The following is a 15,384-nucleotide window of genomic DNA, read 5'->3' on the forward strand; positions in this document are numbered from 1 at the left end:
GTTTTATTTTGGTGCTGTCCTATTGTGCCCTCCGTGTCGCGCAAGCGTGAGGGATTCCCGCTGTAGGGTGTTGCAATACGTTCATGATTCGCTTATAGTGGGTTGCTTGAGTGACAGAAGCATAAACCCGAGTAAGGGGATTATTGCGTATGAGATAAAGGGGACTTGATGCGTTAATGCTATGGTTGGGTTTTACCTTAATGATCTTTAGTAGTTGCGGATGCTTGCTAGAGTTCCAATCATAAGTGCATATGATCCAAGAAGAGAAAGTATGTTAGCTTATGCCTCTCCATCATATGAAATTGCAATGACGACTATCGGTCTTGTTAATAATTGCCTAGGACAATTGCGCACACCGATCCATCATTATTCCACACTCGTTATTTATAATATTTAGTAATATATTCTAACTTTATGATAACAACACCTACTTTCATATTTTAGCTCTCCGATACCATGCAAAGTTATCTTCTTCATACCCACAACGTAGTTTTATTTCTCGTTTCTAGTTGGAAGCAAACGTTCGGTGTACGCAGAGTCGTATCGGTGGCAGATAGGGCTTGAGAGAATATTGATCTTACCTTTAGCTCCTTGTGGGTTCGACACTCCATACTTATCACTTCCACCATTGGGAATTGCTATGATGATTCCCTACACTTGGGGATTATCACTCCACGCTGGCACGGCGGCGCGGGCGTCATCGCTACCGCGATGACCGCGCCTCCAATATTTGCGACCGGGCCTCCCGTGCGTGTGACCGTGCCTCCTGTGCCTGCGACCGCGCCATGCAGGCAGAGACAGAAGTCGGGTGTGCGGAGAGCGATGAGTCGGTGGTCGGCGCCTCCGCCTCCGCCACTATCATCAAGAGAAGTAGAACACGGGAGTTCGACGCCGCTTGGGTCCCATGAAGGTCACCGCCTAGGCGACGCCGGCGTACATAGCCGGTGTCTTGCCCGGTTCTTCTCTTTTGAGGACGTCTGTCGATCCCACATGGGCTTCATGGAAGTGGAGGCGCCGCCTTCCCCTCCCGCTGAAGCATCAGTTGGGGGTTCCACTCCGATGAGTGGTGGGAAAACGAGTTGTCCTTTGCATTGAAGCATATACCTCCGGGGCTCCCGGCAGTCCGGTGATCAAGCTGCTGGACATGAGGAAGACAAAGGGATCTACGGGTGGCGATTTAGATTAGATATTAATTATACCTCAAGAGCCTGACTAGCACCGTTGATGTAAATGTACTGAAACCCGTCATGTTTAAATCCGGCTTTTTTATATGAAATCCGCCATGTTTATATGAAATCCGGCCGTGTTTGCACAAATTTTGTCCGGTTGGTTTTAGTTGTTGTCAAAATATATGCGGTTAGCGTTGGATGGCGTCCTCCCGCGTCTGTGTTCGCGGACTAGCCCCCCCCCCCCTATCCGACTAGTCCGCGGATGGATGCAGGAGGTTTTTTACGGGTTGCCGTTGGAGATGCCCTTACAAAGGAAATTGACGCACCTTACGAAAAGAAGTATCCAACACTACATGTAACATGTCTATCCATGTGGCACATTAATGTCTTTGTTATGCGGGCCATATTATTTGGCCTATTTGGCAATATATTCTTGCAAGTCAACTAAATATTTGACGCATTGCGGTAGACACACCTAACGAATTGATGTGTGGCATTGGTGCCACGCTAGCAGGGAGTCCGACAACCATGGAAGGCAGAATGTCAAAAGCGCCTATCGACGTCGTGGGTAAGAGCCCCGCCGGTTAGGCGCGACACTAACATGACCAATGCATAGCCAATGTAGGATCGGATGTCAGAAAAAATAGGTTTAGATAGGGAAGCGGGATCCTCTGCAGGAGGCGGGTGTTTGAAAAGAAAAAGTATGGTATGATATAAAAAGTTGAGAAAAAGTTGAAATAAAGAATAGAGATGCATATGTGCTAAAGTCTTTATTTTCTATTCGTTGATGAGAGCCACTAGTAGTAGCTTCCGTTGAAGAGAAAAAAAAAATCAATGTAGTTGCCTCGACCTATTTTTTCTCATGGGGCATATATGTATCTATATGCCACCATAGTTCATGCCCTAAGGAGCCAAACGAACAAACAAGTTTTCTGAGGGGCTGGTAGGGGGCATTTATAGGAGAATAATACACGACTTGGTAAGTTCTTCCATCCACGCATTTGACAAGGTAACTGCACGCTAGTTAGATATCACTTGTCAGTAGTACAATAGACACAAATCCAACCAATCACCACCTGACCCATGACTTGTCAGATCCATTCCTTGCTGCAGCATTTGGTCAGCAGGAGAATATCGGTTCCAACTTCCAAGGGCATCATTACAAGTACATCAAAATATATTGTGGCTGCCGCAACATTTTTTCCATTGGCTGATATGAACAAATGGGGGATCGCACTAGGATGGTTCATGCACATGCTCTTTCTTCTACAACATACGAGACCTAATTTAGCAGCAGCCACCATCACCTTGGCCCTGATAGCTCAACTGCGTGGAGGTTGTCAGTGGAATCGACGATCCACTCAGAGTTTCGATGAGGACCCAGCTCTACCTCCTGCCGTGAGACTTCCACCTTTTGCCACTCATCCCATCTCTCCGCAAGACCATCGCCTTCAAGCATCCTTACCACTTCCGACATCTTCGGGCGCTCCGTGGGGGAGCCCTGTGTGCAAAGGAGCGCAACCTGGATCAGCGATTCCACCTCAACATCAATGTAGTTGGTCTGTAGGTCTGGATCCACCAACATCTCCAACCTTCTCTCCTTGAGCAATCCTTTCACCTGCACAAGTAAAATCAACAAAAAAAAGGATGACAATAAGGCAGCTCCCCTACAACCAAACGGAAGAATGTTTTAGGACTGCCCCTCTACACATACTTAGCTCAAATAGAAGCCTTGCTAAAGCTCTGTTAATCACCTTTTTTTGTTTAGAACAAGTTTGTACATTAAGCATTATGAACCTGGCTAGCTATTTGAACCAAGGAAATCTCACTAGTTAATTACCCAGTCAAGTAGCATGACATCGTCGTCATTGGCAAGGCGAGCAAGATCAAAGGCACGCTGTCCTGTAATAAGCTCCAAAAGCATAATTCCATAACCGAATACATCAGTTTTCTCTGAGGATTTTCCTGTTGAAAGATATTCTGGTGCAATATGCCCAATTGTTCCACGCACAGCAGTTGTTACATGGGTATCCTTGTAATCCATTAGTTTGGCCAAACCAAAATCCCCCACTACAGCTTCAAAGTCTTCATCTAATAAAATATTTGCAGCTTTCACATCACGATGGATGATCTTTGGATCACAGTGATCATGTAAATAGGAGAGGCCCCTGGCAGAACCCAATGCAATTCTTCTTCTCGTTTGCCAATCCAGTGGCGGTTCAGCTGGCCCTCGTTCTAAAAATATAAGCCAGTTAAATATATTCTTTAGAATTATATTCACCTACCTCTGTAAACAAATGGTGACCTAAAACGTCTTATATTTATTTACAGAGTACATTATATTAAGACTTACAACGATCTGAAATATACAAAGAAAAGTGGAGAAACAGGGCAAAGTACCTCTTAGACGTGATGCAACACTTCCATTAACCATGTATGGATACACAAGCAACCTTTCTGTTGGTGTCATACAGAATCCACGAAGACGCAATAAGTTTCTGTGTACAGCCATACTAATCATCTCAACTTCTGTTTGAAATTGTAGCTCCCCACCAGGTGTCCTCTCCTCTTTCAGTCTCTTGACAGCTACTAGTGTACCATCTGTTAGTCTCCCTTTGTAGACCTTGCCAAATCCACCTCTTCCAAGAATGTTCTTATTGCTGAAGGTATCCGTAGCAACTTGTAATTCTCTAAGTGAAAATCTTTTAAGCTGACCAAGATGGACCTCTGGATCCTCCTCAGCTGTATCACATAAGAAATTTCAGGTTACTGTCATCTTACAAGTAATTTTCCTCATGCTGGCTGCTACTGAATGCTTACCAGGTACATCAAAGAAATGCTCTTGCGGTTTCCTGCGGCGCCAGTATGCAAAACCAATTGCAGGAATAGCAAATAGCAAGGCAGCACCAGCAGCCACTCCACCAGCAATTGCTCCAGTACTAGAGGAACTACTTCCTGAACGAATGAGAACAAAACCATCAATTCCATACCTTGAAAAGTATCTGTGGGCTAAATAAAATCATGTGTTGCCAAGCAATGTTCCAGAATAGGATGACAACAAATAAGAGAACCAAGCCAGAAAACAGGTCACACCATGGACATGAATTAACTAACAGAGATGCAATCAGTAGTGGAAGCAGCACTAGGAGGCCACACAGGCAGTGACAGTAGCAGCTACTTGAACATTTTTCCACTGATAGGGGGTGGAGGTGTGCCATGAGATCTTGTATCGTTGTTAAAAAACCAGAAGTTTTCATGCTGATTTATCATGCTGTACATTGGTAGCACATGAAGCACCAGATAATCTCCACCATAAAGGTAGGAAACAAGGAAGTCCAAAAAATGCATTCAATATCAACAGCAGTATCGACTCCAGCCTCTAGAACATTTTACTTGTTTCTGGACTACTCTCATAGTCTCATCCCAGCTGGGATGTTACATCAATGAAAGAACATTGCAGCGGTCTTATTGCAATGGAAGGTATACATGAACTTAATAGCCAATCCGTAATTATGATAAATCACCTGGTGATTGCTCAGGGGTTGGAGGGTTATATGGAGGAGGTGGGGAGAAGGGAGGAGCGCCGGAGCAAGGTTTTGAAGTCCCAGGACCGCATAAGGCAGGGTTGTTGCCAAAACTGAAATGATAAACAAATGTGAATTGTTGGCATAACTGCAAAATAAACAAGTGTGAATTGAAGCAGCGTCAAGGCAAAGAAAACTGAATTTATCAACTAACATGCTAGCTTTACCTGATAGGGGTGAATAATGAAAATGAACCGGTTGATGGAACTTCTCCGGACAGCTTATTATTTGACAAATCCCTATAATTATTAGAAATATTCAGCTTTTGTTAATTAGACGCTTCCTAGTTTATACCAAAGGTTATGCTGAAGAAAAGGATGTAGCATAAGAAGACACTTACAGAACTTGGAGAGCAGTAATAGCAGTTAAAGATTTAGGAATTGTGCCCGAAAGACTGTTGTTGTTAAGACGCCTATGCTCATATATAAAATGAAAATGCACAAATTAGTACCACCTGGAGAGTGCTATAGGGAAAATTAACACAGTGGTTGAGTCTTGACCAAAGTTTCTATTTCAATAACTTAACAACAAGATAGATGCCATAAGAAATGAGAAAGAATCCGGTGGAAACCAAATAAAATGAAAACTCCGCTGAGATGTAAGAAGTTTTCAAAAATTATTTAAAAAAATGCTATGTTAGAAAGGTGATGTTTTGTTAACATGTAAAATTTGAAGTTCAAACTCATATTATATGGGAGGTAAGAAAAATATATATACATGAATATTGATGGTGTAGTTTTGTCAGTATTGAATGCTGAAAGTAATTTGTTTTCATACCTCCTAAATGAATTTGATTTGAACTTGAAATCTTACACGTTAATAGAACATCAACTCCCCAACATACTGTATTCTTTTTCATGATTTTTATAAAGTTTGAGACATAGTGTTTACATGGTTTTCCCTGATTTCTACAGTAACTTGGTTTCCACTGGATATTTTGTCTTAATAAGAAACATAAAAGGAATGCCAAGTGGCAAACTACTCGTTGCCTGGAAAAGAGCAAAGAGCACAAATATAATGTGCACACAAATTCACAGCAAAGACCAAATCAGGCAAATATAAATCAAAAATTAAAAAAATCCTACAAGGGGTACACACAGTACATTTCTCCCCATTTTTCAGCCTTTTAGTTGTTGGTGTTTTACACTTGCAATGGCAACACGTAAGTTGTTGCTTCAAATGGTTGAATCAAACTGCATGGCTACACTAGATAATTCTAAACACGAGGTTTTATGCTGCCATAATTGTAACTCTACCCAGGCAAATCAGAAAGCATCTCATTTTGGCCCAGTAGAGCTAAGTACCTCGTGTTACAATACATACAAAATCTGCACGTGTGCATTTTTCAGAATGATCAGATTACCTAAAATATTGAACAGCTAAAATGTATTTAAACAAGTGATCTCACAAAATCCTAATAGCCATCTTGGCACGAACATGGTTAAAATACCAAGCAAATGACTATGTATGTGAGTCTAGCATGACAGCAAAAATATCCCTACTATAACATCGTGTTATCTATAATGAGGCAAATGAAGGGATCATACAGGAATCGTAGCTTCAATAGGTTCCCCAACGAATCGGGTATTGGACCAGTGAAGTTGTTTAAGTACAAATCCAAACTGATCAAGTTTGTGAGGTTTCCAAGTTCGCTAGGTATTGTGCCACTGATGTTATTACTGTAGAGCTCCCTGCAGCACAAAATTAAAACTGGTACTAAGTTGTATAAAAATAATTATGGGCCAAGACCCAAAAGTAGGTGATCACTGGCGCATTACAATAATTAGATTGACGGCACCAGCCTTATATGTAACACCCTTGCATGCACTAATCTAAGTTACTATCATCATGATCAATAGTCCAACTTTACTATTTCTTTTCCCATTATCTAGTACAATGTGGTACAGTAAGTAGACATTGTGATGTTCTAACCCTACTTACATTCCAACAACAATTCACTATGTGGTGAAGGAAATGAACATTTCAAATAGAATATCTGTTTTAATGCATCCATATATGTTATATTTTCGGCTGGGTTGGAAGATCAGAACGCTGACAAACTCTTCCACCATTTGCAGGTATCAGCAAGTATGGCATGTATGCAGGCACTTGGCAAAAAGAGGATAGCTTACAGGTATTGCAAGTTTTTTAGCTGACCAAGCTGTGGCACCAAAGTACCAAATAATGCAGCATTTCCAAGATCACTGAAAAATGCACATAAACTTCAGTATGAAATACAGTACAGGTGTATCTGCATAGTAGAGAAAAAGGTGGACCTACACTCTGATAACGCTGTTGTCGTTGTTGCAAGTAACGTGAAACCAAGTGCACGGATTGACCAGAGTTGGATCCCAACTTTGTAGCACATTATTGGGATCATTTAAGTTAGTTCTTAGGCTATGCAATGCATCACCTGTAAATAATAGTGAGAAATGAATAATTCTTACATAAAATTTAACTGACAAATAATCAGTACATCCTACAAAAAATGAGATAATCATGTCATCCCAAGAGGAGCAACATGACCCCAGTTACAGCATGCATTAGCACAATTAGCACCTAATATTCCTTGTGTAGATTGAATATAGGGCTAAGTATATTTTTCGTCCCTCAACTCTCTCGAAAGTATAGAAATGGTCCCACAACTTCAAAACCAGCAAATCTTAGTCCTTCAACTTCTCAAACCAGATAACTTTAGTCCCTCATACCGCTTTGAGTGGTTTCGTTGATGAGATGACATGATTTTGACTGATTTGGATGGCTTCGTTGATTTAGTGGAGGCTGCCTTTCGCGTGGCACTGAAGGCCATGCTCGCTAACGCCGGTCTGCTGCTACCCTGGCCGAGCACTCTTTGAGCATGCCTAGCTGGCCATATAGCCGCCGTAGCTCGGTCTGCGTTTGCTGATCAAGATGCACTCTGCTGTCCGATGGGCGCTGCATCTATCGAGCTACCACTTGTCATGCCTGCTGCGCACTGGTATTGCTTGTGCGCGTGTGGCTAGCACAAACACTGCCAACCCCGGCCTTTCTCACCATGTGTGTCGCCGCTTCATGCTGCTGCCTGTTGCCGCCACAGTCTGAGCTCGAAGCCGCCCCAACTACTTCACTTCCCAAGCTGACCGAGGAGCTGTGGTCCAAGCCGTGGCCTAGGACGTACTGTATGGCCTACTTTGAGTGCAGAGCAAATAGGCATGCAGGTCATCCACGGCGCTCCTTTAGCCGTGCCATCAGGACCGGCAGCACAACTCTCCGCCCCGGCCTCGCCGTACCTCGGCTCCACGACCCGGCCATCCAGGTCCTCCCACCTCTTCTTTTCCTTCTCTAGGGCGGCGACAACAGCATGAGGCCGAAGAATATGCAGGTGGCAGGAGTCCACGATTGTGCATATCAATTATTCAACAAAATGCCCATTGCATTGAAAAACAGAACAAAGATGAGGACAGGGGAGAAAGAAAGAAATGATGAGGTGGCAGTCAACTCGGAATACCAGGGTCAAAACCATGCCATGTCATCAATGAAACCATCCGAAATGGTATGAAGGACTAAAGTTATCCGGTTTGAGAAATTAAGGGACCAATGTTTGCTGGTTTTGGAATTGAGGGATCATTTCTATACTTTCGAGAGAGTTGAGGGACAAAAAATATACTTATCCCTTGAATATATGATTTTTCATGGGGGGCAATCACCAGGTTATATCATACACAAATAAACAGAACAAAAAGGCCAGCTTGCATTCCCTTCGTGCTCATCTTGAATCTGACAGCTCTACCATCATAAGTCTGCTGTGTTGTAGATTTTTCATTACACTGACCTTTGGTATTTAGCATTGTTGAGGAAATCGTTAACTGGTAGCCGCTCGGTTGGCTAGCGAGTAGGGGATTAATCGGCTAATCGGCAAGTTAATCGGCAAGTTAATCAATTAATCGGACGATTTTTTGGTTTATCGGCTACTCGGTGACCCTATGAGTAGGGATTAATTGGCAAGTTAACTGGTTAATCGGATGAATTCTTGAACAGGGGTATTTAGTAACGTTATATTGTGTGGGAAAAAAATAGCATAATATGTTTTATACCAAAGAGCAAATAAACAGCGCATGAGAGACACATAAGTATCAACAGATAGCATAAGTAACTAAAGCTGCAGTGCCAACTTTGTGGATGTTGAGGTTTCTAGTGCAATGTCGAACAAGCAATCACCATCAGGCTTCAGGTGATTTAGCCTTTCGGTTCAGACTTGTGACTTGAAAGACGCCATCTAGCTTATAGAAAGAGCCACATACAGTATCAAAACGTTCAACAACACAACTGGTTAGGTGAAAAAACAGAATTTGGTACAAGAGAATTGCCCAATGACCATCAACTTTGACCGATTGAAACCCAGAAGAGCAACATCATTTCGAACTGGGAACGTAAAAGCACCCTGAGGCAACAACGAAAGTGCACAGTGGGATATCCTAATTGTTTGAGGGAGAAGAGATCGAACACGCTTTGCATTGATCAGCAGGGTTACATTTATACAGGGGGCAGAGGGCGCGAGCCCACGATGGTGATTGTGGCCGGGCCATGCCGTGAGGAGGTGATCGTGTGTGCTGACTCTAAAAACTGCACACACGCACGCTCTGACTCTCTACGGTATATGTACAAATACATGAGGTTTAACACCCCCCCGCAGTCGTGACGTCGCGAGGAGAGACGCAGAGACTGGACCGGAAATCGTGAAAGACATCAGTGGGCAGCCCTTTCGTCATCACGTCCGCGAATTGCTGGCGCGTAGGGACATGGAGCACGCGGAAGTCACCGTTCGCGACGCGCTCGTGGACGAAATGAATGTCCAGCTCCACATGCTTGGTTCGTCGGTGATGGATGGGGTTGCTGGAGAGGTACACGGCGGAGATGTTGTCGCAGTAGACCAGTGTAGCAGTGGTGACCGCGCAGCGAAGCTCGCCGAGGAGTTGCCGTAGCCAGACGCATTCTGCCACAGCGTTGGCCACGCCACGGTACTCTGCCTCCGCGTTGGAGCGCGAGACGGTGGCCTGGCGTTTGGACGACCAGGAGACAAGTGCATCACCGAGGAAGACGCAGTAGCCGGAGATTGATCGACGTGTGTCGGGGCACCCGGCCCAATCTGCGTCGGTGTAAACCCGGAGATCCAAAGTCGAGGACGCGCGGAAATGGAGACCGAGCGAGGCCGTGCCGCGCACGTACCGGAGTGCACGCTTGATCAGAGCGAGGTGACACTCGCGCAGATCGTGCATGTGCAGACAGATCTGCTGCACGGCGTAGGCAAGCTCGGGGCGTGTCACCGTCAGGTACTGCAGCGCACCAGCGAGACCGCGGTAGGCGGTGGGGTCGTCGACGCACGGTCCCATGGCGGAAGGGAGCTTGGCCTTGGTGTCGACGGGCGTCGGAGCAGGCTTGCAATTGTCCATGTCAGCCCGCTCAAGGACGTCTTCGGCGTACTGCTCTTGAGAGAGGAAGAAGCCGGCGGCCGAGCGCGTAACGTGGATGCCCAGGAAGTAGTGGAGGTCGCCGAGATCTTTCATGGCGAACTCAGTGGTGAGTCCGGCGACGATGCGACGAAGGAGCGCGGGGGAGGACGCCGTGAGGATGATGTCATCCACGTAGAGCAGAAGGTACGCGGCATCCGCGCCGCGGGTGAGCGTGAACAACGAGGTGTCCGAGCGCGTCGCCGTGAAGCCGAGAGTGGCGAGGAAGCCGACGAAGCGAAGAAACCACGCGCGCGACGCTTGTTTCAAGCCGTAGAGAGACTTGGACAGGCGGCAGACGTGGTCGGGCTTGTCGGCGTCGACGAAGCCGGCGGGCTGTAAGCAGTACACCTCTTCCTCCAAGTGGCCATGGAGGAAGGCCTTCTTCACATCGAGTTGATGAACAAGCCAGTTGCGCGAGGCGGCGAGGGTGAGCACGGTGCGGATGGTGGCGGGCTTGACGACCGGAGAGAAGGTTTCTCTGTAGTCGACGCCGGCGCGCTGGTTGAAACCGCGGACAACCCACCGTGCTTTGTAGCGCTCGAGCGTGCCGTCAGACCGAGTTTTGTGGCGGAAGATCCATTTGCCCGTGATGACGTTGGCGCGCGGTGGCCGGGCCACGAGCTCCCAAGTGCGGTTGCTGGTGAGAGCAGTGAACTCGTCACGCATGGCGGCGAGCCAGTTGGTATCGCGAAGAGCACCGCGGACTGAGCGAGGAACCGGAGAGACGGTGGCGGTGGGAGCGGTGGCGGCCACACAGACATAATCAGCGGCGTACTTGGGATTGGGGCGGAAGACGCCGGCGCGGGCGCGCATGGTCATGCAGTGCGGTGGCGCAGGAGGAGGCGAGGGAGGGGAGCCAGGCGGGCTGGCGGAAGAGCGCGGGGACGCGGTGTTTGAATGAGGGGCGTCGGATGAAGATCCAGCGGCCTCGTTTGAATGAGAGGGGTGGGTAAGGGGCGCGCGTGAATGTGGTGCGTTGGATGACGATCCAGCGGTGCCGTTTGAAGCTGGGGTGGGCGCGCGCGAAGGGGGTGAACCTGGCGCGTTGGATGAAGATCCAGCGGCGCTGGTTGAACTGACGACGGGCACGTGATCGGGGCGGTTGGGATCAGGCGCAGGCGCAGTCGTGGGCGCGGCGACGGGTGCAGGAACGAGACGTGGAGGCGGAGTGGCCGGAGGGTGCAGGAACGAGACGTGGAGGCGGAGTGGCCGGAGGGGGTGGGAGGCGCGGTGTGGCGAACGGGAAGGTGAGCTCGTCAAAGCGAACGTGGCGAGAGGTGAGCACGCGTTGGGTGGTGGGGTCGTAGCAGCGGTAGCCGCGGTGATCGGGCGGGTACCCGAGGAAAACGCAGGCGACCGAGCGCCGATCGAGCTTGTGGCGCGAGGTAGAGGTCGTGTTGGGGTAGCACAAGCAGCCGAACACCCGCAAAATGGAGTAATCCGGCGGCGTGCCGAGGAGTTCATGCGGCGTGCGCGGCGAGCTGGCGGCGCAGGGTTTGTAATTGAGGAGAAGCGTTGCAGTGGCGAGAGCTTCAGCCCAAAAGCGCGGCGGGAGGGAGGCATGGAAAAGGAGGGCGCGGACGCTCTCGTTCAGAGTGCGGAGAGCGCGCTCCGCCTTGCCATTTTGTTGACTGGTGTAAGGGCAGGTGAGGCGTAGAACTGTGCCGTTCTTGGAGAGGAGCGAGCGGACCGCGAGGTTGTCAAACTCGCGTCCATTGTCTGTCTGGAAGGCGAGGATGGAGCGCTCGAATTGAGTTTGGACATAAGCATAAAATGCAGAGAGCATGCAAATAACTTCGGATTTGTGGCGAAGAGGGAAGGTCCAAACATAATGAGTGCAGCTATCAATTACAACTAGATAGTACTCAAAGCCAGAAATGCTAACAATGGGAGAGGTCCAAACATCTAGATGAAGTAACTGAAAAGGAAAATAGCTAGGCGTCGTGCTGGTGGAGAACGGGAAGCGCGTATGTTTGCCGAGCCGGCAGGCGGTGCAGGAGTGTGAAGCGGAGGGCGCACAGCTGAACGGGAGGTGATGCAGGGCACGGCGAAGCGCCTCCGCCAGGGTGCCTGAGCCTGTTGTGCCACAATTCCGTGGACGCCGCGCCGGCGAAGTAGCTGGCACGGGGAACGGCGGGGTTGGGGCACACAGGGTACAGATCGCCCGTCGAATCACACCGAAGGATCACCAGGCGGGTGCGGATATCCTTGACAGAAAACCCAAAAGCGTCAAATTCAACAGAGACAGGGTTGTCGCGAGTAAGTTGACGAACGGAGAGAAGACTAGTGATGATGGAAGGGGAAAGAAGAACATTGTGAAGTTCGAGAGATGAGTTGTTGGCAATGAGCGAGCCGCGCCCGGTGTGTGTGATGGGCATGCGGCCGCCGTTGCCAACGATAATGTCACGGGGAGGGAAGGTAGGACAGAGGGAATGGAGAGTACCAGGGTTTGATGTCATGTGCGAGGACGCGCCGAAGTCCATGTACCAGTCCGAGGTGCTCGAGGGCGGCGGCAGCAACGTGTGCGCGGCCAGAAGCGCCGCCTGCAGCCCACCCATGTCCCACGGCTGGGGTGGCACCGGCGCCGTGCTGGAGCTGGCGCCAGGCGAGCCGTAGGTGAAGCCGGGAAGGATCGAGGAGTAGGCACCGTACCCGTAGGGCGGTGGTGCCATCCGTGGCGCCGTGCTGGAGCTCGCACCAGGGGCCCCGTAGGTGAAGAGCGCCTGCTGCTGCGGGACGCCGGGTCGCGGACCGAGGACACCGGCACCAGGCGCACGCCACGGCATGGGCCAGGTCTGCACCATGCCAGTCCAAGAGTTGGAGCCGGGGGCCTGACCTGGCAGGGCAACCGAGCGCGGCGGGGGTGGTGCTGGCGACGGAGAAGGTGGCGCCCCCCCCCCCCCCCCGGAGCCGCGGCCGCGACGACGGTTGCGTCCGCGCCCACGCCCCGCGATACCATCAGTAGTAGCGGGCGGAGCGACAGGGGGAGCCGAAGGCCGAGCCGCGATGAGCGCGTGGGCGCGGACTGAAGACGAGCAGACTATTCCGCGCGGTGTTCCTCCAGGAGGAGAAAAGAGCGCGCCTGAAGAAGGGTGGGCAGCGGACTGCGCGCGGTGAGGTGCGGGATCGCACAGTGGTACTGACGGCCGAGGCCGCGCAGCATGTGGAAGAGCTGTTGCGTGTCGCCGACCGGTTGCCCGAGGTCGCGAAGCTGGTCGGTGAAGGTCTTCAGGCGAGCGAAGTACTGCATGACCGTCAGGTCGCCCTAGACCACAGCGTGGTACTCCGCGTCGATGTACACGGCGCAGGAGAGTTGGTTGGCGTGGAAGATCTCCTCGATGGCGCCCCAGAGGATGTCGGCGGTGTCGTCGGGCTGCATGACTGCATCGAGCAGCTCCAGCGAGATCGTGGCGTACAGCCAGTGGACGATGCAGTGGTCAACCATAACCCACTCGGGGTCACGGCGACGCGGAGCAGCGGGGGCGACGAGGTGATCGCGGACGCCAAACATGCCGACGATGGTGAAGAAGAAGCGACGCCATTGCGCGTAGTTGCCGGCATGCAGATCCAGGGTGATGGGGACGTGGTGACGGATGTCGATCGTCTGGAGCACGGAGGAGGGAAACGCGCCGGGGGCCAGCACGGGTGCGGGATCAGCCGGTGGCGCGGGCGGAGCGCTAGCCAGGGCGGCGGCGTGAATGACGCCAGCCGGCGGAGGAGCATCATCGTCGAAGGAGTTGGGGGAGGCGAGAGGGTTGGTGTCCATGGCAGCGGAAGGGGGTTGGGCAGGCGCGAAGGGGTTGTTTTCCTCTGCATCTGATACCATGTTTGAGGGAGAAGAGATCGAACACGCTTTGCATTGATCAGCAGGGTTACATTTATACAGGGGCAGAGGGCGCGAGCCCACGATGGTGATCGTGGCCGGGCCATGCCGTGAGGAGGTGATCGTGTGTGCTGACTCTGAAAACTGCACACACGCACGCTCTGACTCTCTACGGTATACATACAAATACATGAGGTTTAACACTAATCAACCCCAGAGTACACCAATCAGGCTCAAGCAAACCGCAGGCGACGAACAATTCACAGGAGTAAGCAAACCAACTGGAAGTGTATCAACACGGGCACAAGTAAGCAAACCACGAGTTTAAATCTAACAAGAAGACGCTTCCAAAAACAAAAACAAAAAAAAAACTAACAAGAAAACCACATCGTAGAAACGTCCTAATCAACCCTAACAACCACGACCACGACTGGACTAACGTTGGCAAGGCAGATAGATGGGCACATAAGCGATCATATTCATGGGCATGGGGCAACATACGCAAAGCAAACTAACGCAAGCATATTATTAGTAGCCCTCTGAAGCAAAACGCAAAGCAGAGATCCCAGCCCCAAGCATTGTCGGGTTTTGTGACGCAGTATAAATATAAAATCATGTCAAAACCACAGCAAACGAGCAATGATGATCCGCTCCGATTTCCGGTCAAAATCGCCCCAAATTGATTGTGTGCCCTGGATTGAAGCAGCAGATTTAAATTTGCTCGACCAAGAGAGCCAGAAATGGGCATGAAAACGCCTCGCAAAACCCCAGCCTCGAGAACCTCCAACGGAAGCAAACCAGCAAAGCAAAGCAGACCTTCCGTGTTTGCAAGCACGCGCGCGGCCTGGTGAAGCAGCAGCAGCGCCCAGATCGCCCACGGCGGCGCCCCCATTGCCGCCGCCCTAGATCCCACAGCAGCAGCCGCCGCCGCGCATTTCACTCCCCACAGAGGCCAAGCCTTTTTGCGACAGAGGCGAAGATTCGGGGCGCAGCTTTTTGCCCTCCTCCCGTCCGCTTCGATCTCCTCTGCCCGAAGCCCCGAACCGAACCCCTCTCCTCTGCTCTGCTCTTTTCGGCGACTTTTTTTTAGTTTTTTTTTTAACATGCACAAGCTTTCATATACATGCGCGTACACTCACCCCTATGAATGCTCACACACACTCTATTTTTATGAGCATCTTCAAAAGACTCTTGAAATTTACGAAATCATTATAGGCGCTTCATCGTTGACTTGAATCCTGGTGGGCTAAAGAAATCATTGTTCTCTAACAGGGCCGGGCCGTTAAAATCCAGGACCTTGTGCGAAACAAAAAAAGTAG

General features: G+C 49.8%; 1 protein-coding gene across 3 annotated transcripts; it reads right to left on the reverse strand.

The window, feature by feature from the left end:
• Positions 1-2,169: 2,169 nt before the first annotated feature.
• On the reverse strand, positions 2,170-15,154 carry LOC125518654 (LRR receptor kinase BAK1). Of its 3 annotated transcripts, XM_048683472.2 has the most exons (11): positions 14,882-15,153; positions 7,034-7,166; positions 6,886-6,957; positions 6,301-6,444; positions 5,094-5,165; positions 4,921-4,992; positions 4,694-4,806; positions 3,990-4,124; positions 3,570-3,911; positions 3,010-3,404; positions 2,170-2,787 (listed from the first exon to the last, which is right to left on the reverse strand). In XM_048683472.2, exons 1-11 carry the CDS (start codon positions 14,955-14,957, stop codon positions 2,473-2,475), a joined length of 1,869 nt encoding a protein of 622 aa, XP_048539429.1. In that variant the 5' UTR covers positions 14,958-15,153; the 3' UTR covers positions 2,170-2,472. The 3 variants fall into 3 exon arrangements, with proteins under 3 accessions (XP_048539429.1, XP_048539430.1, XP_087390953.1); XM_048683473.1 differs by lacking the exon at positions 6,301-6,444 and having other exon boundaries at positions 14,882-15,154; XM_087534827.1 differs by lacking the exon at positions 14,882-15,153 and having other exon boundaries at positions 7,034-7,276.
• Between the last annotated feature and the right edge of the window lie 230 nt (positions 15,155-15,384).

The sequence above is a fragment of the Triticum urartu genome, chromosome 7A (genome assembly GCF_056163025.1).
Source record: "Triticum urartu cultivar PI428250 chromosome 7A, HENAU_Tu73, whole genome shotgun sequence".
Lineage (NCBI taxonomy): Eukaryota > Viridiplantae > Streptophyta > Magnoliopsida > Poales > Poaceae > Triticum > Triticum urartu.